A 23,880-nucleotide genomic window follows, 5' to 3' on the forward strand; every position below is an offset into this window, starting at 1 on the left:
TCAGACATTTGAGATATGGAAGTGAATGAAAAGAAACACTTTCCCTCATGGATTTTACATTCTACAGGGACAGTGGCAGTTAATACTTAGTGTAGGCTTACCATGTGCCGGGTACTGTTCTAAGCACTTTAGATAATAACTGCAAGGGGCATGCACTATTATTTTTTACTCTCAACTGCACAAACTCACTCAGCTGAGAAGCAGTGGAACCAGGATTCAAATTCAGGCTATCTGGCTCCAGACCTACCACACTTAAGACTTGGCCCAGTGGTTAGGGCATCGTCCGTCTACCACATGGACGGTCCACGGTTCAAACCCCGGGCCTCCTTGACCCGTGTGAAGCTGGCCCATGTGTAGTGCTGATGCGCACAAGGAGTGCCATGCCACGCAGGGGTGTCCCCCACGTAGGGGAGCCCCACGCGCAAGGAGTGCGCCCCATGAGGAGAGCCGCCCAGCGCAAAAGAAAGTGCAGCCTGCCCAGGAATGGTGCCGCCCACACGGAGAGCTGACACAATAAGATAACGCAACAAAAAGAAACAGATTCCTGTGCCACTGACAACAACAGAAGCGGACAAAGAAGACACAGCAAATAGATACAGAGAACAGACAATTGGGGTGGGGGAAGGGGAGAGAAATAAATAAATAAATCTTAAAAAAAAAAAATCTAGTGCCCCATTTGTGACCCTTCTATTCCAAGCCAGGTCTACGAGTCCTTCCTCCTTGTTCCCACTGTGTCCTGCATTTACCCCTCTCAGAGCAGCTCACCCTCCTCTTATTTGTCTGTTCTCTCTGTTGACTAGCTTTTGGAGCAGGGCCTGCCTGCCATCTCTGTATCCCAAGATCCTATACTGCTTGGGACCAACAAACACTGGGTACCCATCACTAGAGCATTTCAAGACACATGTACAAGGGCATCCCAGTCCAGGTGCATATAGTAAATGCCTGCCTTGATCTCTAAAATCCTGCCAGTCAGCTGGGGCTTCTGCTCTAAGTCTGGGTGTGGACGCTCAGCAGGGAAGGCTCTGCTCAAAGACATGGAAATGCCCCACCAACACACACCTGCAGGCTTGGACAATTGCTGCCCAGGCAATGAGCTGGAGAGTTATCTGGGGACGTGGAATTTAAATACACATGGTTGAGTGCTGCCAAGGTGAGTATGCATTTTGGGGGGCTAGCAGAAGGGTTCTCCTCAGCGTTGCCCAAATAGTTCCTCTTAAAGAATGGGTAGAAATCACCTAAATGACCAGTAAAAAAGAATTAGTGACATAAACTCCTATGGTGGAATGCTGTGCCATCATTAACTAACCATGCTGTAAAATAAAATTCAAGGTTATGGGAAAATGCTTAAGATATAAATGAAAAAAGAACAAGATATTATCATTTTGATTAGAACATCATCTCAATTTTTTTGGAGAGTGTGTATTTCCACAATAAATAATGGAAGGTTATTCATAAAAATGATGGGATTTTACAGGTGATTTATATTTAGTTTCTTTTTTAAATTGCTCTCTTTCCCAATTTTTGTATTAAACGCTTGTTCATTACAACTAGGAAAAAAGTTATTAAATAATAAACAGAAAGTAAACACTTTTAAAAAATAGCTCTAAAGCCTTATATTGGTCCCAAAGGAGACCTTTTATCTATTCTCTGTGTACTCTCTCTTCTCCTACTGGGAGCTCAGCTGCGATCACAAACAGCAAATCGTGGAGCTGGAAACCGTTGCCAGCATTGCCTTTGATTCTAGACTTCAGGGGCTGTGGCTCTGGTTGCAAAACCTCCACTGATTATCTGATCCAGAGATCTAAGGCCTTGAAGATAGATCTTTCACCCTAGCAGGAAATAATGAAAACTTCTAACCTTAGAGTGCTTTGGAACAAACGGATATAAACATGTATGCTTCAAGTGGTGGTGTGCCCTTCACATTTTACAGTGTGCGTTCTCATTTGATACAGCAACACAGAGAAGCAGTTGGTGGCATCATCCCTACATCATAGACAAGGAAGGGACTTGTCAAAGATCTGGTGACTAGGCCCAGAACTCAAACCCAGCTCCATCCTGCCCCTGCTTCCTTAATCTACCCTCAGAGCAAGGAAGCAATCCTGTTGAGCACATGGACACACAGGGGAGTTCCTCCTACAGACTGGCCCTTAGTGGCCTGCACAATTAAACCTGTCAATGTGTCTGTCAGAGCAACTGGTGATGGGCAGGGTGTCATTAAAGAGAGCTGGGCTGGGCAATAAGAGCCAAGGGTTACAATGACTCAACTACCCAGATATGGGAAGGACTTTACCAGTGCCACATGCCATCTATATCCTCAAACTAGTTCTAACTTGGACACTGAGCCCTGCTAATTTTCATTCGCAGTTCACACTTGGCCCTTCACTTGATCATTTAAGCGAATGATGTTTATATACATGATTGCTGCTTATTATACCATAAATGGTATAAGGGCAAAGACCAGATCTGATTCACCTTAGTACTGGTCCTAGTACCTAACATGTGACATCTGTTTCAACAGTGTTGGTTAAAGACAAGATGTAGAATCAAAAGACAGAAGTTGTCTGGGAGAAGTGGGAATATGGGCAGGGAGAAGGACACGGGATTCAGAAGCAGAGGATGCCTAGGCTGGAGGCCTTTCCTATGCTTTCTGTAATGAAAGCAGGATCCAATGACCAGCTTCTCGGTGTGGCCAGTTCAGAGCCAGAGGCTCAGAATGAAGACTCTGGAAGGTCTCGATCCAGGAACCACTAAGTGTGAGACCTGCCCCTTTGGGCCTCATAGTGATACATTAAGAACTTTCATGGGCCAAGAACATTATACGGGAACTCAAGAAACTCATTTTCTGGGGAAAGTTGCACAGGTGCACTGACTTGGCTTCATTCTTTTTTGCTTTTTAGTATTACCTTATTTCTCCCTCAAAGAACTTCAGAATGTCTGGCAATGGTACCCTCTTCTCCACAACAGAATTTGACTTTGAAGCAGGACACAGCAGGTAGACTTTGCCAATGACCTTGCTTAAAGTGTCTTCAGGTGGTTATTTGAGAGTCAAGGAAAACACGAGGGAGCAGGCATAGATAACCTGGGGGCAGCCTGTGGGCTCTGAGCAGGCTGCTGGCCTCCTGCTAGGCTCAGAGAGGGGGAACCCCAAAGAGGAGGAGGGAACACCATCACCATCTGGAGGACTCTTTCTCTGTAAAAAAATCTTTATCTCCAGATTCCAAAAATGAGGTGTGGGAGAGGGCTCCCAAATTACTGGAGGATTGCCTCAGATGCCCAGCCTGGTTTGGGAGTGGCAGCTGCCAGGCGAAGTGGCTTACAAACACTAAAGCTGCAGGGTGGAGGCCAGTAGGCTTCTAGGAAAGGTCAAGGTTTGTAGGTGAAAACACGTAGGCCTTGGATTCAACCTAGGTTTGAATCCTGGTTCGGGCCAGGTCTGGAACCTAGAGCAAGCAGTTACTTAATCCACTGGAGCCTCAATTTCCTGACCTGGGCATGTGACGTACTTGGCAGATACTTTGAGAATGTACAACCTGGCTGACTTGAGCAGACGCTCGGCAAGATGGCGGCTGTTAATAACCATAGAACGAGAGATGAAGCGGGGAAGAGGGGTGGACAGAGCAGATCTGGCTACTGTCAGAGTGTCCAGATGGGGACTGGCTAGAAAGAGGACAAATGCTTTCCCAACTGCCCCACCCCCCTTTGAGGCAGTGATGGCAAAGCCTGATTCTTTCCCTTGGAACATTTCCCTGGCAGTTACCATCTCACTGTGGAAGTGAGGGACAGCGGAGGCCTCAAAGCCACCATGGCGCTCCAGGTGAACATTGTGAACCTCAACGACGAGCTCCCTCGCTTCACCAGGTACCCCGAGGGCGTGCGGGCTCCCTCAGACAGCCAGGCTCCTCAGGCACAATCAAGGAAGGAGGGATGCCCGTAGTTCTGGCCTAGAGGACAGAAAGGAGACACGGGATCTTCCAAGCCCTTCATCTGGGCCTCTGTACTTCCGTTTTTCACCTTTGCCCTCCATGCCACCCCCAGCCCCCACATTCGCCTACACCTCGGGATTGTGGTGGGGAAATGGGTGCAGCTTCTGGCGCAGGGCTTGCCTTGTGTACGTGTAGATGGGGACGGAGTCTGGAGTAGATGGGGATCGACAAAAGAACAACTTCATGCAGTTTAGGCTCTCACAGCTTTATCGAGCAAACCATTATTGGGCGGCATCCCCCTCAGAACTGGGGAGGAAGCTCCCCCCAGGGGGTGGGAAGGGGAAGCTCATAGAGGGCGAATGCGGAAGCAAGTGAGGAAACGTTCTGACTAGCTGACGTTAAGTTTCCATTTTACTTGGGGGGTCTTACAAAGTGGGGAGCAGGTGGTTGCTTAGGAATGAGGAAGTTAGCTGCCCATAACTGATAGGCTGTATCTAAATTCGGTTTTCTGGACAAGCTGGGCATTTACAGGAAATAGGAACTTGCTTCAGTTTTTGGTTTTGCTGACATGGAGGTTGGCATGGACACCTCCATGTTGGGCCTCCTAGATTTTATTTATTTATTAGGATTGGAGAGGGGAAGTGGGATTCCGAGCTAGCAAATGACCCTCCGAACAGCCTGGACTATCGGTTACAAGAGTCCGTCACCCCAGTCCCTGAGTTGGCCTTAGGAATCAGTCACTAGGAAAATGGCAAAATCACTTGCTTGGAGGTTTACTGCACTAATGGCTGTGAGTAATTCAGCACCGCGTGTTCTACCAGCCAACACTGGGCCACAGAGCTGGGTAGGAACTGGTTAGTGTTAAGGTCGCCCTGCTCCTAGGCTACCTCTGATACCCCCTGGCAAACATGCCACAATTGTGAAACTTCTGGATGTTAACCCAGTCCACAGCCCGTGTGTCAACATGGAGGGAGCAGCAGCAAATAAACTTCCACACAATGCTTCCCATCGGTGCCTGTTGCCAGGTGAAACTCTGAAGGAGAGTACCATGCATTTCTGCAGATCTTCCTCTAGAATGTGTTCTCAGCCTTTTTTGTTCCACAGACCCCTCTGCCAGTCAGGTGAAAGCCACAGACCCCTGTCTAAGTCCACACTATACTGTGTATTATTTAGCAAATATATCACACCCACACCAACATGTCCCCACAAGAATAATGCCTTTTTGAATTTCAATTCCAGCTCACAGACCCCTGGTTAAGAACTCCTGCTCTAGAAGCACAGTCTAGGCCGTTTATAAATGGTTGAGGTGATTCCAGCACTAGCCCCCATGACACTGCCACGTGATCAGTCACCTCTAGGGGAAGGGGAAGGCTTGGGGCTGGAGCCAGGTCCACTCTGCAATCCCCCTCCCCACACCTCCCATCTGTTAGGTGGGAAGTCAGTTTAGTGGGATTGCAAAGGGAAAAAATAAAAAGTCTTCCCAAGGAGCAGAACTGGTTTGGACAACTGACCTCAGCAGAAAGAGAACGTCACCCTGGCAGGATGTTAGGGCACCCGGAGGTCTGCCTGGAATTCTCTGGTTCTCACGTTGGGTTTGAAAGATGAACCTGTCAGGCTCCATCCGTGCAGAGAACGTGGCCTGTGTGACTGTCTAACCACTTTCTCTCTGGGTAGTGCCAAATGTCTGAGTGCTTCATTGGGCTTTACAGAGTCTTGACTGGAGCTGTATAGTCTAGGAATCAGTTATTATTAATGTGAGCACTTTACTACAAAAGGGCCTGACTGACATTTACTCGCTGCCGGTGCACAGTGCTTGCTATTGTTGCAGAGCATTTTATTGTAGGTCTGGGCAGGTAGGTATTTCTCCCCGCCTGTCCATTCTTTCGTACTTATAGTTCTTCTTCCCCTGGTGGCTGGTACAGTGTCATGCACACTTTATGCACTTACTGAATGCTCATTCCTAGTGATGAATTTGCCCATGGTCACCGAAATTCACAACATTTCCCCTGCATATGGCCATTGTCCCTCATCTGCCCCTCGTCCAGCTCTGGTGACCTGGTGTTATGGGGGAGAAGGGTGGGTGGCAGTATTAGGGTCAGACTTTTACCCCGTTGAGGATCTGCACTGCCCCTGGCTTTGCTGCACATTGAACAGAGGTTAACTGTGGTCTGAGGGTGACACCTTTATGTAAAGATATTTGATACATACCTAGTTTTGGGACCCAAGACCAAATGAACCAAAGATTTTCGTTTCTGCCATGCTCACTCTGAAGTCAGTCAAGGAGAGAATATTTTCCTTTGTGGAGCTGCGCCATCAGCAAGAGGCTGACCAGTCCCTTCTCAGGGACCTGATTTCCCGGAGCATCCAGCATGGCTGTTTCCCAACCTCTGCACTTTTGACATTTTGAGCCAAATACTTCTTTGTGGCAGGGACCGTCCTGTGCATTGTAGGATGTTTGACGCATCCTTGGTCTCACTCTACTAGATGTCAATAGCATCCCACATACCTGTGACCATCAAAATGTCTCCAGATATTGCCAAATGTCCCCTGGGCGCCATAATCATCCCCAGCAGAGAACCTTAGAGGGAAGAAAGAGTAGGAGGAAGTCTTCTCTGCCTGGGACCCCCAGCCAGGTGATTGCCACCTCTGGCAATTCCTTATAATAGTCCTCCTTAGCCAATAAAATGCCTTCAAATACTATGGGAATCTTGTTAAAAGGCAGCCCCTGGTTCAATAGGTTTGGGGAGGAACCTGAGATCTGCATTTCTAACAAGCTCCTGGGTAATGCTCTTCTGTTTTGAGTAGCAAAGGCAAGACTGTGAAGATAGCAGGGACATCAAAGTAACTAAAGAAAAAAATAATTCATTAGAAAGAGGGACCTCACAGAAAACATGTAAGGCCAGGAGGCCTAGCCTGGCCCCAGGAGCTATATCCCTCTCCTCTGGCTCTGTCTTGGGTCCCTGCCTCCCCTGCCACCTTGTCCTCCCCAACCCGGGACCTCACCCCAACTCTGCCTATAACTGGACCCATCAGTGGGCAGCATCACACAGCCCACTGCAGGTTGGGGCAGACCCCCTGAGATGGGGATGTGTAAGTAAATGGATTAACAGGCCTGCTTCAGTGGGACACTGCATGGTGAGAGGCCCAGCCATTGGGGTGTGCTCCCAGGCTGAACAAGATTACTCTCTCCCAACCATGGTTTGCGATGGCAGGAGTTTACTTCACAAATTGGGGCAGGGACAGGCCCAGGGTCCAGGTTGGAACCCTGGGGAGTGGGAGAGGGGGATGATGGCCTGGCAGCAGCCTTTCTCTGGCTGCCTCTAAATCTGGGTCAGGGACCCCTTTCCCCTTCTCTGGCTCTACCTACCCTACAGGAATGGAGCAATGGGTCGGCCGACTTCATGCTTGATGCAACTCGGGAAGGTGTGCAAGTTCTGTCTCTCTTAGGTCAAAAAAGACAAGGAAGATATAAAAACTGAGCAGAGAAGGTTTACAGTTTATCCAGCTTCTAGTGGCTGCCATTGGATGGGTATGAGGACAAGGCAGGGAACTATAGTTCTGGATATTATACCTGGATGCATTTTTTTTTTTAAAGGAATTCAGAGACATTTTGCACAAGAATTGGGGAAAGGAGAAAGGAAGTCTAGATAGGCCAACCCTCCTTATTTGTTAATGCCAAGGCCGATCAGAAACAGCATCAGACATCAACCAGGGCCAATGTCAGACCTTGCAGTAATAGCAGGTGCACATTCTTCGCATCCACAGGGATGTGATCCTTGGAAAGACAAAAGCCAGTCACCTCTTCTTTCAGCTGCTGAGTTCTCCCTCAGAGCACGTTGATGCAAATTACACAGCTCTGTACTATATTTAGCATGGACCAAAATACCCAGTCCCAGACTCCACCATCCCGTGCCCCTGACAATGAGCTGTGTCTGCTGTTTGTGTTCCAGCCCAAGGCAAGTGTTCATGATTCCGGAGGAACTGAGTCCGGGGACGATCGTGGCCAATATCACTGCTGAGGATCCTGATGACAAAAATTTCACCAGCCACCTCCTCTACAGCATTACCACTGTTAACAACTATTTTATGATAAATCAGTGTAAGACACATACGTGTGCATCCTTTTTTTTTTCTATTTTAAAAAAAATTTTTTTTTATTGACTTTGTAATAATATTACATTAAAAATATATATGTGAGGTCCCATTCAACCCCATCCCCCCACCCCCCCTACGTGTGCATCCTTTGATTCCTTCAGTCTCTTGGATTGTTTCACGGATATTTTATCTGTCTTCTAGTCTGGGGTCTGATTTTCTCTCTAGGTCATTATTAGTTACCAAGGTAATAGATGTATCCAAAGTCACTGGCTTGGGGGTTGTGAAATTGAAGAGGCCCCAGTGTTGACAGCTAGAGTACCCTCTACCCTTGAGGGAGGTGGGTATTTAGACTGGATGGGTCTTCCGAAGAAATTGTCTACATCAGCGCTGTCCAACAGAAATATAATGGAAGACACAAGTGCAATTTAAAATTCTCTAGTAACATATAAAAAAATTAAAAAGAAGCAGGTGAAATTAATATTAATGGTGTATTTTATTTAACTCCTTCTTAAAATACCATACATTTGACATATAATCAATACCGAAAAATTATTAATGAGCTGTGTTACATTTGTTTTGGTAGCGACCCTTCAAAGTCTGATGTGCATTTTATACTTAGAGAGCACACCTCAATTCAGACTGGCCACATTTCAAGTGCTAAATAGCCACATGTAACCAGCAGCAAGCATATTGGACACTAGAGCTAGATCAATCTGCCGGATAGCTGGGAGTTATTTTCCTATCTAAGAGTTTCTCCCACCTAAAATGGTCATCTTTTATTGGAACTTAATACATACCAGGCATGCTGCTGGGTGATTCGCATGCATTGCCTCTCAAGTACTTAGCACAGCAATCCAATTCACCACCATAATCTACATTTTACAGATGAGAAAACTGAGGCTGAGAGAGAGACTTGGACAGGGTACATACCTTGTCCAAGGTCTCACAGTGCATAGGCGGTGACGCTGACATACAAAGCTAAGCTGCCTGATTGCAGTTTGCTCTCTTCATCACTAGACGATGCTGCCACCCTAAGTCCTGGTCACATCACCAAAAAGGACTTCACTTTACACAAAGCTCCTGCAAAGCGGAGGGGTCTCTTGTCTTAGAAGCTTTCCCCTTGTTGATTTTGTGGCGGCCAGCATCAGACAATCCCCTAAATAATGTTTTTGCCCCATGGGCTTTAGGGCAAAGTGTACCTCTTCCCCGGGGAGGCAGGGCAAACCCCTGAAAGCTTCCTAGTGCGCTGTCATCAGGGCCTCACCCAGAGACGACAACCAGGGTTTAGAACTCTGTTCACTCTAGTATTAGAAATTTGATCTTTTACGAAGTATAGTAATTTTGGGCTCTTTGGTTGCAAATAAGAGAATTTAAAGCAAGGCAACCTAAGCAAAAGCAGTAGGAAAGATATGGGAAATCTATCAACAGGATACTGGGTATCTCACAGTCAGGGTCCAAGAAGCGTGGGAACCAGGGCTGGTCCTGGGACCCTAGTGGCTAGAGATGTTGCCTTTCACTTATTGGTCTGTTGTTAACCTGGCTGATCCCCCAACTGAGTGTGTCAGTTCCAAATGTTCTAGAAAGAGAATCCAGCAGGTCCAGCCAGAGTCAAGTGTCTAACAGTCCATTATGGGTAAGGGCTGCTGCTGGGGACCCAACCCTTACGTTTAAAGTGATTAATTCTAGGAGTAGCAGGCCAGGTATCCCAACGAAGGTCTGACACAGGAACGTACGGGGTGTTCTGAAAGATGTGTTTGTAGAGAGGCTATTTATTCTCTGTGTGAGCCAGGCTTCATACTGGAGTATTCTTTTCCAAAATTTCCCAAGTCTTCACATTCCCCTACTCTTCATTTCTCTTCAAAGTGTCATGCTCTAACCTTTGCCTTCTCAGTGACTGGTACAATACAAGTGGCCCACAGGCTAGACCGAGATGCACGTGAATTAAGACAAAATCCCACCATCTCCCTGGAAGTTCTGGTGAAGGACAGACCCTACGGGGGTCAGGAGAATCACATCCAGATAACCTTCATTGTGCAAGACATTAATGACAACCCTGCTACTTGCACCAAGTTCACCTTCAGGTACTCAAGTTTTGAGACTTGCGCTGGGTATTTTAACTCTTTGGTGGCCCTTGGCCTTTTGGCTTCTCTGGTACATTCTCAGGAGGGACTGAAGAATATGGGAATTTGGGGAAATGACTCACTAAAATAAGTAGATTGGAACAGCTCTGTTTGAGACACAGGTCTCTCTCTCTCTTCCCATTATTTCACTTTCTTTCCTTGCCTTTGTCTCCCTTCTCTTTCTTACTCTCTGAAAAATTGTTTTCTATTTTGTTCCCTTCTGTTACAGGCTCATGTCTGTTGGTAAAGAAGAACCTCAGGGACCTACTTGTTAGACCCTCTCTGGACTGTACCTTCCTCTATTTATTGCCACCATTGGCAAGACGGTGCTATTAATTAGCAGTTAGAGTAGATGCTTGAGATTTAGGATTAAGAACTAGGAACTCCCAGAGAAACATATCACCAGTAATATGAATAAATAAGCCAAGTACTCACCTAAAAGAAAACAAAGCACCTTATTTGCCTTACACAATTTAATTGCAGATAAACAAAAAGCCGTGGAAAAGAAAAAAGCAGATTCAAGTGGGATGTGAGTTCTTTTGTATATTTTGACCCATGCTATGTCTCACAATCTCAGTTATTAATAATAAAGTCCCTTGTGGTTCTGAATAATATGCCTTTTATAAACAGTATTTTCGTTCTATTAACTATTATTTGTCAAAAGTCACAAGATTACTAATTCCCCGGGTTAGCTTCATCTCCGTAGTTTCTTAACATCCTGTCTCTTTCCTGGGGGTCTGAAGAGGCTCCTCCGTGGCAGTGGGTGGGGATATCCTCTGCAGTTAGCCTTGCCCAGAGTGCCCTGCGTCTGAACCACAGCAGGTGTCAGCTTTTAGTATCCCTATGGAGGGAGTCTCCTTTTGAGTTTATCTTTGGTTTTGCAATTTGACTTTTTAAAGCAGGTTAATTTGGACACAGACTTATACCTGATAGTGTGGCCATACAAAGAAACAGGTCATTTAAACTAAGCAGTAGAAATATACCTTCCTTTATTATGCTTATGGATGTCTCCCTGTTCTCCCAATTGATATACTCAGCATGATGTTTGAGAATCAGTGTGGCCTTGAGTCTGGTATTCAAAGAGCTAAACTCTGTTCTGGACATATCCCATCCACCCCCACTCAAACATACACACACACACTCACACACAAACACACACACATGCCAGATCCACTCTCCTCTCCCCAGCCCAGCTCTGAGCCCCAGGAGGATGATCCGTATAGATGACACCAAGAAGAAGAGTGAGTTTGGGGTGTTTATCCCCCGGCTCCCTCCCATGTGAGCCCTGTCACCTGTGTGTCCCTGTACCTTCTGAAGGCCTCAATCCCTCTAGGGCAGCCCTCTCCACACAGTACTCCCCAGCCCTGGGTCCTGGTATCAGGAACTGCTCTTACTTCTGGTTCCTTCAGGCCTAGAGGTGGTAAGGAAGCCCCACTCTTACTAGTCCTGGGGTATTATACCATCCCTTGAAATTACTAGTCCTGGGGTATTATACATCCCGTGTGTACCTAGGTAATAGTCCCTTTACTAAACCCTCCTAGAATTATCCTAATTTGCCATCTGCTTCTTTCAGGGACCTGATAAAGTCACCAAGAGCGTTGACGCTTGATAGATTCCCATCCCAGCCCTAGCCTTCATGCACCTCAGAGTCTGTTAGATGTGTGGAGATGGCTGTCGTGGGTAGTTAGGGTTGTGACTTCCACGCCATTACATGCGTAAATCAAACCTATCCTCTATTAGGAGGAGTCTGGGCCCTGGAGATGGAGTAGAGGTGATGTGAGAACCACTCTTTGGCTTTCTTTGGAAATTTAAATCAGCTATCATCCCTTGTGGCTCTAGTGCATCCTGGGAAATTCCTCTCCTTGGGCCTTGCCCTCTTTGTTCCCCTACCATGAGAGGTGGGGGAGGGTTTTTATGGTTGGCCTTGGGGTTGAGGGGTAAGAACTCCAGGTGCTTTCTTAAACCTTCCTTATCAGTTTTCTCCCTCCAATGTACATCTATTACGTGTATATACTGGCCTCCTGCGGTCCAGAGTCTCTTGATGTGTGGCATGAGAGTTTCAGTCTGTGCTCCATATTAGCTGGAGAAATCACATATCCAACGTATTAGACTGTCCAGGCAAGCCCATACAGTGTCCTGCTCTTTGTCATCTCCTCTCCAACCTAACCCTCAAGGCAGTGCTACATCAATAACTTGATTAATTGAAGATAATTCTGAAGATAATTCTAAAGATCATTCAAGTTCCTCTCCTGGACTTTTTCAGCGAGGGCAGCAACCAGCCCTCCTATGAAAGTCAAGGAGCCTGTTGGTTAAAAGCGTTCCTTCCCCTAGGGCCAGAAGTGGAAGTCTTTACTTTAAAGGCCCAGCCTGTGTATCCCTTGGCTCATTTGCCTACTATGGGAGCTGAGAAAACCCCACCGGGCATCACCCACCATCCTCCCATCCTTTCTACCTTTTCTACTATATGTCAAGCCAGGTTCCAAGTTATTCATCTGGCCAAAGCAGAAGCACATAAGCAGGTTTAAACAAAACCAAACAACAGAAATGGTGCTGCCGCAGTCTCTGACAACACTTCTCCCTAAATATTTATTCCTTCTTCAGGGATCTTGGGCATAGTCCCTCCTAAGTAGGTATGAACTGGCAGAAGAGTGGGTGATATGGTCACTGGCACCCAGTGCGACTAGCTGGGTCCAAGGAGGCAGCGTGGCAGTGTGCCAGGCTGTGGGCAGGGTCTGGAGGAAGGCAGGTGCCCCTTGCTGTCCCCCACTGGTCTATGCACTGGTTGAGGTCCCAGGGCTTTTCCAAATTGGTGTTGAATGAGCCCAAGGCACCTATGGGGACATCAAAGTCTAGTGATAGCCCTCTTGCCCTGGTTGTAAATTGTCAGCCACTTGGCTGAAAGAGTGTCACAAGCTGTTGTGAGTAAACAGTGGTTGGGAAAGGGACTGGGCAGAAGGCCGGGGGGTAGGGCAGCCGGCCTGTGAGGCAGGGATTGGTGAATGAGGGAGTGCAGTTTTCCAAGTTGTGTGTTTGGGGAAGAAATACCAAGTGGAAGGGAAGTAGGAAAAAACAGGCCACTCAGTCATGAGGGGCAGAGCGTGGAGCACCCAAAATGTCTGGCTTAGGACTCTTAATTCCTCAGATAATGCTCAAGGCTCAGATCCCCTGAACCCTCTGCGGGTCTGGATCATCTATGATGGAATTTAAAGTTTACAGTGACTCTAATATAGACAATAAAGAATCACACCTGGGAGCATTAGCTTCCTTGGACAGTTCTTCAAACCACTCTGAACCACTTCCTTCACCTACAAAACAGAGATAGGAACACAAATCTCTAGGGGATAAGGGAATTAGAGATAGAGTTTTAAAAGCACTTAGTATGACACAGCAAATAGTTGGTGTTCCCTCTTGATATAGAGGGCGAGTGGACATAACCATTCCAGGTTCCACAGGCTGGAGGAATAGAGTATGGATTAGAGAAGACTTATAGATATTCTACTATGGGACTATAGTGATTAGTAATGGAAGTAATTGTAGCATTGATGTGGGGATAGTGGTTACAGTAGCTGCTGAGGGTAGTGAGAGGGAGGAAGGAATACAATGTGGGGACATTTTCAGGACTTGGAGTCGTCCTGGGTGGTACTACAGGGACAGATGCTGGACATTGTGTGTCCTGCCATGGCCCACTGGGTGGACTGGGGGAGAGTGTAAACTACAATGTAAACCACTATCCATGTGGTGCAGCAGTGCTCCAAAATGTATTCACCAAATGTAACGAATGTGCCATGATGATGAAAGAGGTTGTTGATGTTGGAGGAGTAGGGTGAGAGGGGTGGGGGTATATGGGGACCTCGTATTTTTTTAACGTAACATTTAAAAAAAAATAAAGAAAAAAATAGTTGGTGTTTAAGAAATGAAATCTACTCTAAATACTTAACAGAATCATAACATTGTGCAATCAAGGCCAGAATGAAGATGTTTGGGCTCTGATCCTGCTGAAACACAGAGGTGACTTTTGCCAAGGAGGCATCATGGATGCTCAGTCATACCTGCCAGGGAAACTTTCCAGGAGGCAAACCCGATTATCCTCAGTAGCCTCAAACCATCTTTGCTGTCAGCCTTTGCTCCAGTTTCGCTGAGCTTGGAGTCCATGTTGGCTGCCATTAAGAGAGACTGTGGAACATAGGGGAGAGCACAATTTGGTCACAGAGTGGGGTAACAGTACAGAGGATTAAAGAGGATTAACAGATGTTAGTCTGGATCCAAGATGTGGAAGCCAAGATGGACTAAATGTGAAAAGTTTTGTTAGGGGAAACTCTTGTGGGAGAAAATGGGCAGAGATCTGGCTAAAACTGGAGAGTTATCAGATGGCAATGCAAGTGAAGGAAAGAAGGGGAGGTGGGTGAACGTCTTGGGCTGCTGTGCCGTCTAAAGAAATTTCGGCAAGGCCAAGTCAGCCATCAGAGGACAGGAATGGACCAGCCTTAGTATCTCTGCCATGCCCCGTTGTTGGCACATGGCAACCCCAGCCGGGGATTTCAGATCACAGCAGCTGGGGCCCGTGGTCAATGATGTAATCGTGCTCCTCTAGCTGAAGGTCTGTGAGGCATCTTCTCATGGCAGGCACAGTGTATTTTTGTAAGGAGCTTTGCCCAAGGCAAAATACGATTGAGGTAGGTGGCAAAAAGCCACCAGTTCCCAGCCTACCCCTTTGCAGTGTGATTTTGCTATTCCTTCTGTCAGGAGGTGGGTCTCTTTTTCTATGCTAAATTGGAGCTTAAGCATGAATTGCTTTGATCGATGAAACATTCACAAATGTGGCCCAGCAGAGGCTTGAAAAAGTGATTGTGTGCTGGGACTTGTCCTCTCTTGCTGCTTGTGGGACCCTGAGGTCCCACAAGGTGTAGAGAGCCACACCAGCCTGCTAGATGAGAGACAGCACGAAGCAGGGAGCATGCCCCTTCCCGCCACCGGAGTGCGAGGGAGGCATCCGACACCGTCCAGCCCGGCCGAGCCGAGCTGCCGGCTGACCGCAGAACAGCCAGATCACCTGCGGTGCTGTGAGAAACAATCAATGCTTCTTGTTTTAAGCCACTAGGTTTGGGGCTGGTTTATTATGGAGCAAAAATTAACTGACGTGACTTACATCCATTTTGTAAATGCAGAAACTGCAACCTGGAGACACGCTAATGGCCCTCAGTGGATGGAAACCTAAAAATGTCAATCAGCTTTCTCAGAGCCTCCCTTGCCAAGCTGGGCTCAACCAGAAGGTCGGGGTTTGGGGACAGCTTTTCCCACATGTGCCATTTGCCTAGGCCCTGGAGTCAGTTGAAGTGGAGACCCTGAACGCCACCCTTAATAAACCTTTATTGAATGAATGGTATTGAGGTGTTAGGAGCCCTTCTGTGACATTAACGTCATCAGAACGCTAATCCAGGTATTCCCAGTCTTCAGAGCATGCGGGCAAGAGGTACAGGGGCACAGGGTTTTCCCTCACCAAATTATAAACTCCTGCAGGCAGAGGCCAGAATTTATATTTCCCCTCTATTCTTCAGTGCTGTGCTGCTCTCATAAACTAGCATCCATTCACTCAACAAATATTTGCGTGTCCACCATGCGCCAAGAACAAAGCAGACAAAAGTCCCTGCCCTCGTGGCGCTTCCACTATGGGGGTGGGGAGTGGACAATAACAGGATAAATAAGTAAAATATATAGAACAATGGATAAGAAGTGAAAAAAAAAGAGTGGGAATGGGGAAGGAAGCAGTGGGTGGGGATTGCTGACATCTGAGACAGGGCAGCCAGGAGAGCCCTAAAAAAAAGGGGAAAGTGAGCCTGATGAGCTTTCCTGGGAAGAGCATTCCACAGCTAGGGCAAAGACCTTGGCCAGAGGCTGCAGAAGGGCTCAAGGAACTCCAGGAGGTCAGAGTGCGGGCAGCGAGCAAGGAAAAGCGGGTTCGCTGATGAAGTCAGAGGGGTGCTGGGGTGAGAGGAGCACGTTAGGCAGGGCCCTGCCCATCAAGGTTGGAACTTTGGAGGAAATGAGAGGCTGTCGGGGATTTAGGAGCAAAAGAGTGACTTACGGTGACGTTTTACCAGGATCCCTCTGGCTGCTGTGTTAAGAAGAGTTTGGAAGGAGGCGAGGGGAGAAAGCAGGGAGGTAAGTTAGGAGGTTATTCAAATAAGCTAGGACTTGCTTGGAATTGAAACTAAAACAGAGGGGCCCGGCCTAAGACAGAAGGAATGCTCCAGCAACATTTGTTGGGGAAAATATTGAATCGTATTTTTTTGCCAGCATTATGGTGACTGAAAGAGCAGCCAAGGGGACGTTGCTTCTGGACCTGAACAAGTTCTGCTTTGATGATGACAGCGAAGCACCAAACAACAAATTCAACTTCACCACGCCATCTGGAGTGGGGAGCAGCAGCAGATTTTTACAGGATCCAGCTGGCTCCGGGAAAATTGTGGTCAGTAACGGTCACTGCAACATTTAAAGGGCATCGGGGAAGCTGGCCTAACATGCATGGTGCGTTTGCTGCCCCACAGAGGGAAATTTCCAAGGTAATGGCCCCTCGGAGTGGCTGTTACTAACAAACTTAATAGTGACTCTCTTTTTCCCATTTGCTCTTTATTTCACCCAGGTCCTGGGAATCATTTGTTCCACATTGTTGGGCCTGAGGTGCTAAGGACTGGGTTCTTTCTTACATTCTACACAGTTTGCCTGCCTGTTTCATGTGCCTCGACAGCTGCCCTCTGGGTTCAAGTGCTTTTGTTTATTTGAACACTCGTCCTGGCCCAGTGGGCATGGGGTGCACAGGAAAGCAGCGCCAAGGCCGTGAGTGCGTCTTGAGAAACTAGGCAAGGTAGCATCACTGGAGGCCCAAATGGGAAAGAGAAAATTAGGTTGTACAGGGAGCCCTATTCCCCCACAGCAACTCCAAAGAGGCAAAAGCAGAATTGGAAGAGGATTGGCATAAACGACTGGTCTCAATGAGCTATGTGTGGGAGAGGTGTGAGAAAAGAGAAGAGGATGATGGAAGGACAAGGGAAGGCAGGGGTCTCCAGAGTTTGCACCCAAAGAAATAGCCTTGAGAGGAATGAGCAGGCCACAACCCATCCCCTCATCTTACCTCCTTCTCCACATCCCATCCCAAGCTCTCCTTCAGTCCCCAAGAAAGGCTTACCAATTTTATTCGTGTCATTTAGAAAACAATTTCTCGTTTTTCCTATTTAGGAAATTAATAAAACATGTTCACTGAAGAAAATTCAGGAAGCACAGAGAAGTGTTACCCTCTCATTGATGTTTTGTTTTGTTTCCTTCTTGTCTTTTTTCTATGCATATATTTTATGCATATCTCATACATAAATGCATAAGGATTTTAAATAATGAAATTATACCTGCATACAGATTTCTATATCTTATTTTTCTTCAACTAACCCAAGCCTGTGCTGTTGGACAATAGATTCTCTCTAATGACAAACTATTTAGAATAAGATCTTTAGCAGTGAGCAAAGGTATGCACAGAACTTTTTTTAAAGTTTCTTATATATTTTGCCAGCGGGCTATCCAGAAAGTTTTTGCCAATTTACACACCCACAAGCAGTACATGCAAATGTCTGTCTGTATTATAAATGGGACTGTTCATTTTCTGCTTAATCGAACATCTCTTTTTTGCTCTAGTTGATTGGTGATCTGGATTATGAAAATCCAAGTAATCTAGCAACTGGCAATAAATATACTGTGATAATCCAGGTGCAGGATATCACCCCTCCTCACTATAAAAGCAAGTATCATTTTTATTTATTTCATGAGGGAGTCTCCTGAGTAACAAAGACCAAACTGGGCTAGGCAGGATTAGGTGTTGTGTTAGGTAATTGTGCTCAAAAGGAGACTTCAAAAGAACCAAACACTTGAGAATCATCCCAGCCTCCTCTGCATCCTGCACCAAGTCCTTTTTCCTGTGTTACCTCCTAAACTCTCCAGGGTCTGACACCTACCTGCATCCCACTGCTACTGCTCTTAATGCAGGGCCCTCTCTTTCCTGGCTGAATTACAACACTTACCTTAAGGGTCTATCTGCCTTTAGTTTCCCTCTCTCCAAGGCATCCTCCACATTTCTGCCAGTGATTTTTAGGAAAGCAAATGCCATTGTATTACTTCCTTGCTTAAAGCCCTTGAGTGTCTCCGCTGGACTGTCAAGTTCAAGTTTAAGCTCTTTGCCTTAGCATTCAAGGTCTTTGGTCCCCTGGCCCCTGCTGAGTTCCCTAGCTTCAGCTCCAGTCACTCCCTTTAAGCCCCGGCTTTTTCCTACTAAGCCAAACACCTTGCTCAGTGAATTAAGCTGTTTTATACCTTGAGATCTTTGTACATTCCTAGAACATGGCCCCCCACCCCACTCCATTTGTCTAATTCTGAAGGTCCTTCTAAGGATTAGCTTGCCAGTTTCTCTTGGACTCCAGTCTCCTTCAGCTTCCATAGCTCCATGTACTCAAGTTTATAAAGTACTGCTACCCTAAGCACCTTGAGGGCAGGATCTGCCATGTCTTATTCACCTTGTATCCCCAATATGTTGTTTGGAGCCTGGTATACAGAAGACGCTTTTAAAAATGTCGAGAAAGCAAATGGATGCGTGAGAACAGAATATTGCGATGTAACTTTTAAAAAACCTATCTCTGTTTTTAGATAACATCTACATTTATATCCTAACAAGCCCAGAAAATGAGTTTCCTCTCGTCTTTGATAGGCCATCTTACATATTTGATGTGTCAGAAGTAAATCCAGGTAAGTAACAGAGAAGCCACAGCTCACAATGTTCTTGATGGACTTCTTCATCCAAAAGCAGCTCTGCGGAAGGGAAAGCTTCCTTGGAGAGGCCCACAGTGGTGTTTTGAACAGCGACTCACTGCTGATTAGTGTTTATTACATCCCTTATTTTTTTTCAAATTGTCTTCACTGTGGAGGAGCCCTTCAGGTGAAATCTGGATTTTGAAAACTGTTGATTAAATTGCATTTCTCCGAAACCTCTGATTGCTTTCCTGTCTGTTTGCCTGATTCGTTAATCCTCTCTCTTTGAAGCCTAAATTTTCTCTTGGTCTCCATTGTGATTTTTATCTAGCTCACTCAGAGAATTGAAATTTAAAAGATAAAGTTCCCCATTCTCAGATTTCCTTCATTTAAAAGCAAAATAAAGACATTTTCTCTCTCCCTCACTAGGATTCACTGGAGGCCTCTTTCCTGCACTTTAGAACACCTTGATTTCTGAAGACTCTTCCCAGATTAAAGAAAATGACTCCCCTTTCTCACTCCAGTTTCTTCCTATTTCTCCCAGAATGAAAGTAACAATATTAACTCACTAGAATCTTAGATTTCCTCCCCAAACTGTTTTTTTTTTTTTAGGAGGTACCAGGGATTGAACCAGGACCTTGTACATGTAAAGTAGGCACTCAACCACTGAGCTACTCCCGCTCCCCACTCCCCAAACTTTTGATCCTTTAATTACAAATTGCTTCTTCCACATTAAAAAACAAACAAATAAAACACTCCTGTTGTAGTTTGCTAAGGTGCTGAAAGCATATACCATAAAATGGGTTGACTTTTAACAACGGGAACTTACTTGCTTCTGGTTAGAGTCTGGGAAAATGTTCAAATCAAGGCATCATCAAGGCGAAGCTTTCTCCCTGAAGACTAGCTGCCAGTGACCCTTGGCTCCTCTGTCACATGACAAGGCACATGGCAGCATCTGCTGGTCTCTCCCTTCTCTTCCTGGTCTCCTTTCTTTCACTTCTAGCTTTCATGGTTCTCTCTCTCTCTCTTCTTTCCATTTATAAAGGACTCCAGTAAGAGGATTAAGATCCACCCTGGGCCATGCCTTAACTGAAGTAACCTCATCAAAAGGCGTTACTTACAATGGGTTTACACCCACAGGAATGGGTTAGCTTTAAAGACATGATTTTCTGGGGATACATACAGTTTCAAACTACCGCAGCTCCTCTGTAAAATGATCTCCCCTCCATTTTATTCTCTCTCTTTATGATGGTTGACATTATGTCTTTCCCACCCGTCAACGGCTCCCTCATTTGTTTGCTCATTGTTTTTGCTAATTTTCTGCTCATTGTCTGTTTGTTTTTCCTTTAGGAGGTACTGGGAACCAAACCCGGGACCTTCCCTGTGGGAGGCAGGCACTCAACTGCTTGAGTCACATCTACTCCCTGACGTTAAGTTTTAAAACACAAAAAAGAGGGCACAAAGAAAATAAATTCCTTATGCCTTAGCCTGCAAATAACAAGTATAACAGTAATAAACAGTCTTTTTATAAATTCACAGATCTTACTACAATTATTTTTTATTACTTTCTTTGGGTCAATCAAGCAATTCACTTAGTGCTGAAGATATATAGTTGAATAAGAGAAGGCATCTCTCCATGAGGAATGTAATTTATGAGAAAGAACATGTATAAGATGAGCAAGCTAGAATGTCAGCAGTCTTACCCCCAAGATTCGTTAAATAAGAATTGAATGGTATTTAAAAAGTAATATCCTATAATCATCAATTGCTAAATTCTTAAAAATCATTTAAAATTTTATAAAAGCAATTCATACTCATCACAGGAAATTTGAAATATACAAAAGAATTTTAAGAATTAAAAAAAACTTTCCCCTCCCCCCTTGGGCCTTGCTTGCTGTCTGCTTTCTGTGTCCATTCGCTGCATGCTCTTCTGTATTTTTTGCTTGTCTTCCTTTTTTTTTGTTGCGTCACCTTGCTGAGTCGGCTCTCCGTGGTGCTTGCAGGCCAGGTGGCTCTCTGCAGTGTGCAGGTAAGCCTGCCTTCACAAGGACGCCCCGGGACGTGAACCCAGGGCCTCCCATATGGTAGACAGGAGCCCAACTAACTGAGCCACAGCTGCTTCCTTACAAAAGACTTTTAAATAACACTACTGCAGAAAGATATATGTGTTATGTGTAAGGATGTTCTTTGCGGTGTTGTCTACAATAGCAAAATAATTGTAGTCTCTTTAAAGGGTGAGAATCATCTGCAATGCTAAGATTTCTTTTACACCTCACAGTACACCTTGGATTGTAGGACTGGTTAGTTACCTAGTAAGTACTCATTAGAATAATTTGAATTTAATGGAATTGAAGATAAAAAACACACAGAGGGAAGAGGATGTGCCTCAAGTGATAAGGCCTCTCCCTACCATATGGGACAACCTGGGTTCAATCACTGGGGCCTTCTAGTGAAAAAGAAGAAGAGAAAGCATGCCTGAGTGGCGAGCCAAGCCCATGTAGCTAGCCGAGTGCTGTGTGGTGAGCCGAGTGCCTGCCCAAGTGCCCATGTGGCGAGCCAAGTACTTGCGTGGTGAGCAGAGTGCCTCATGGCGAGCCAGTGCCCACGCAGCAAGCCAAGTGCCTGTGTGGTGAGCCAATGCTGCACAAGTGAGTCATGCAGCAAGATGATGATATAGCAAGGGAGAGATGAAGGGGACAGTCAAGATGAAGTGCAGCAGAGACCAGGAACTGAAGTGGCGCAATTGACAGGGAACCTCTCTCCACATCAGAGGTCCTCAAGATTGAATCCTGGTGAATCCTAGAGGAGAAAGACGAGAAGAGAAGACTAAAAGAGAAATAGATATAGAAGATTATACAGTGAATGGACACAGACAGGAAAAACAGTGGGGCGTAAGCGAGGGCGGGGGCAGGGGAAGGGAAGAAAAAAAATAAATCTTTACAACAAACCAAAGCAAAAATATGCAGAGTTTGAACAGCAAAGAGGTCTCCAAAAGGCTTCTCCCCTGGGCAATAATGACGTTTCTTTCTGCCTCCCCCCCACCCCCATTATCAGCAGGACTAATCTCAGCTATATATTTTTTCTTCCAGCTAGAACCCGGATTGGACAGGTGCAAGCGACTGATAAAGACTTCCCCCAGAGTAGCATCAGGTATTCCATTTCCACCGGAGGGGCCAGTCTGCAGCATCCAAACATCTTTTGGATTAACCCCAAGACAGGAGAACTGCAGCTAGTGACTAAAGCGGACTATGAAACAACTCCCACTTATGTTCTCAGAATCCAGGCCACCAACAGTGAGGACACAAGCTCGGTCACTGTGAGTGGGGCTATTTGGTGTGCTCTCGCCATCCTGGCTGGTTACCTTAGGGTCTCTCTGGCCCCCTGGGATGTGGCTGCAGCAATCAGGACTCTTAATCGGACACATACAGCAGATGTGACTGGAAACTGATAGCAATGACCAGGCCACACGACCACATGCCCAGGAAATAAAGATTGATGTCTGTAGGCCCAAGTGTGTGTGTGTGCCTGGCAGAAGCACTGAGACTGATGGTCAGATGTTGGGTTATCTGCTGAATCCATAAGGTCCCCTGTTGCCCTTTAAATCTCCCTTTGCTTTCATGGTGGGCAAGTGGTGGAATGCACAGGGCCTAGAAGTGAGGTGTGGCTTCCTAGCTATGTGTTTCCCCCGCAACAGTAGTTTGGTCATGTTCCTACCCCACCCTCTGCACTCTAGGATGGGGTTAGGTCTTAAAATGACGGGGCTTGGTTCACTGCTGTACTGTTTCTCACCCTTTCGTGTTGAGAATCTCATGAAATGCAGATTCTAATTCGGCAGATCTGGGGCCTGAGATACTGCATTCTCCCCAGCTCCCAACTGAGGCTGATCTGCTGGGCCACAGCCACCTTTTGAGTAGCCAAGGGTTTAACAGGTCAGTGCTGTCAGCCTTGAGGACACTGAGGGCAATGTGATGTCCACAAAGATGGAGCTCTTTCGGGGAGGCTTTCCCATTAGGAAAGTGAAAAAGCATGAAGGAAAAATGAGCTCTTGGTCAGTGGCAGGCAGCCCTGTGTGATATAGAGAATTACTGGTTTAGAGTCAGAGATGAGTTCATTTCTCAACTTCGATCCCAATTTTCTGACGAGGTCTGAGCCCTGCTTATCTGTGTCCCAAATTCTCTATCTTTTAAATGGGGATTCAACTGAAAACCCAATGCCTGAAGAGTCCAGTTTCTTTGATCCTGGCTTTGAATTATCGGGATGATGTTTTTAATGATGTGTGAGACTCAGCATTGCTAGCCAAGGAAAGGATGTGTTATGTTGGAGATGATGGAGGTATTTGTTAGTCTGGGGCTTTTTGAGAAAAATGAATGGACTCCACTTTGGGTGCTAACTAGAGTGAATGTTTCAATTTATTCCTGAACTCAAGAATAGCTGAAAACTCAAAATTTCAAAAGTCGGATGAATACGACTCAAAAGTCATAAGCTTTTAAAAAGGGCAATGAATGAAATGATCACATAAGTCCCTTTCAGGGCCGACAGTCCACGGTTCTGGGCTGGCAGGCATCCCAGTCCATACTCCAAGTCACCAGGCTAAAAAGAGCCGTGAAAGAGAATTGGCTGGCCCTGCCTGTGGCAGGTTAGCGCCACAGGCTTCGAACAGTGCTAATAATCCAGGTTGCAGGAAAGATCCTGGCTTAGATAGACCCCTTTTATCCCAGTGGGGGAACATTAAAAAAAAAAAAAAAAAAGCCTGGGACTCACCCTCCAGAGTCCAAATTACTTGGTCTGGAGTGAGATCCAAAATGTGGAGCCAACTTATAGTAAATTATATAATAATATGTGCTCCATAACCTAAAGCTAAAGCCTGAACTTCCAATTCGCAATGGGCAGTGTGCAAAAAAGTATAGGGAGTCACTGCAAATCGATAACCATGACTGGAAAAACAACTCAGCATTATC

At 46.0% G+C, this 23,880-nt stretch overlaps 1 protein-coding gene across 4 annotated transcripts in view; it reads left to right on the plus strand.

Moving 5' to 3' along the window:
• Positions 1-23,880, plus strand: part of CDHR3 (cadherin related family member 3) — a 68,980-nt gene that overhangs the window by 32,682 nt on the left and 12,418 nt on the right. For all 4 annotated transcript variants that reach the window (XR_009185849.1, XR_009185851.1, XR_009185850.2 and 1 more), the window contains exons 5-12: positions 2,898-2,992; positions 3,754-3,858; positions 7,874-8,022; positions 9,910-10,099; positions 16,433-16,604; positions 17,819-17,921; positions 18,821-18,919; positions 22,012-22,238. Coding sequence is in view for 1 of the 4 variants with exons in the window: in XM_058297146.1 (XP_058153129.1) it covers positions 2,898-2,992; positions 3,754-3,858; positions 7,874-8,022; positions 9,910-10,099; positions 16,433-16,604; positions 17,819-17,921; positions 18,821-18,919; positions 22,012-22,238 (1,140 nt within the window). In the remaining 3 variants the exon portion in view is untranslated. The remainder of the gene's footprint in view (positions 1-2,897; positions 2,993-3,753; positions 3,859-7,873; positions 8,023-9,909; positions 10,100-16,432; positions 16,605-17,818; positions 17,922-18,820; positions 18,920-22,011; positions 22,239-23,880) is intronic.

The sequence above is a fragment of the Dasypus novemcinctus genome, chromosome 5 (assembly GCF_030445035.2).
Source record: "Dasypus novemcinctus isolate mDasNov1 chromosome 5, mDasNov1.1.hap2, whole genome shotgun sequence".
NCBI lineage: Eukaryota > Metazoa > Chordata > Mammalia > Cingulata > Dasypodidae > Dasypus > Dasypus novemcinctus.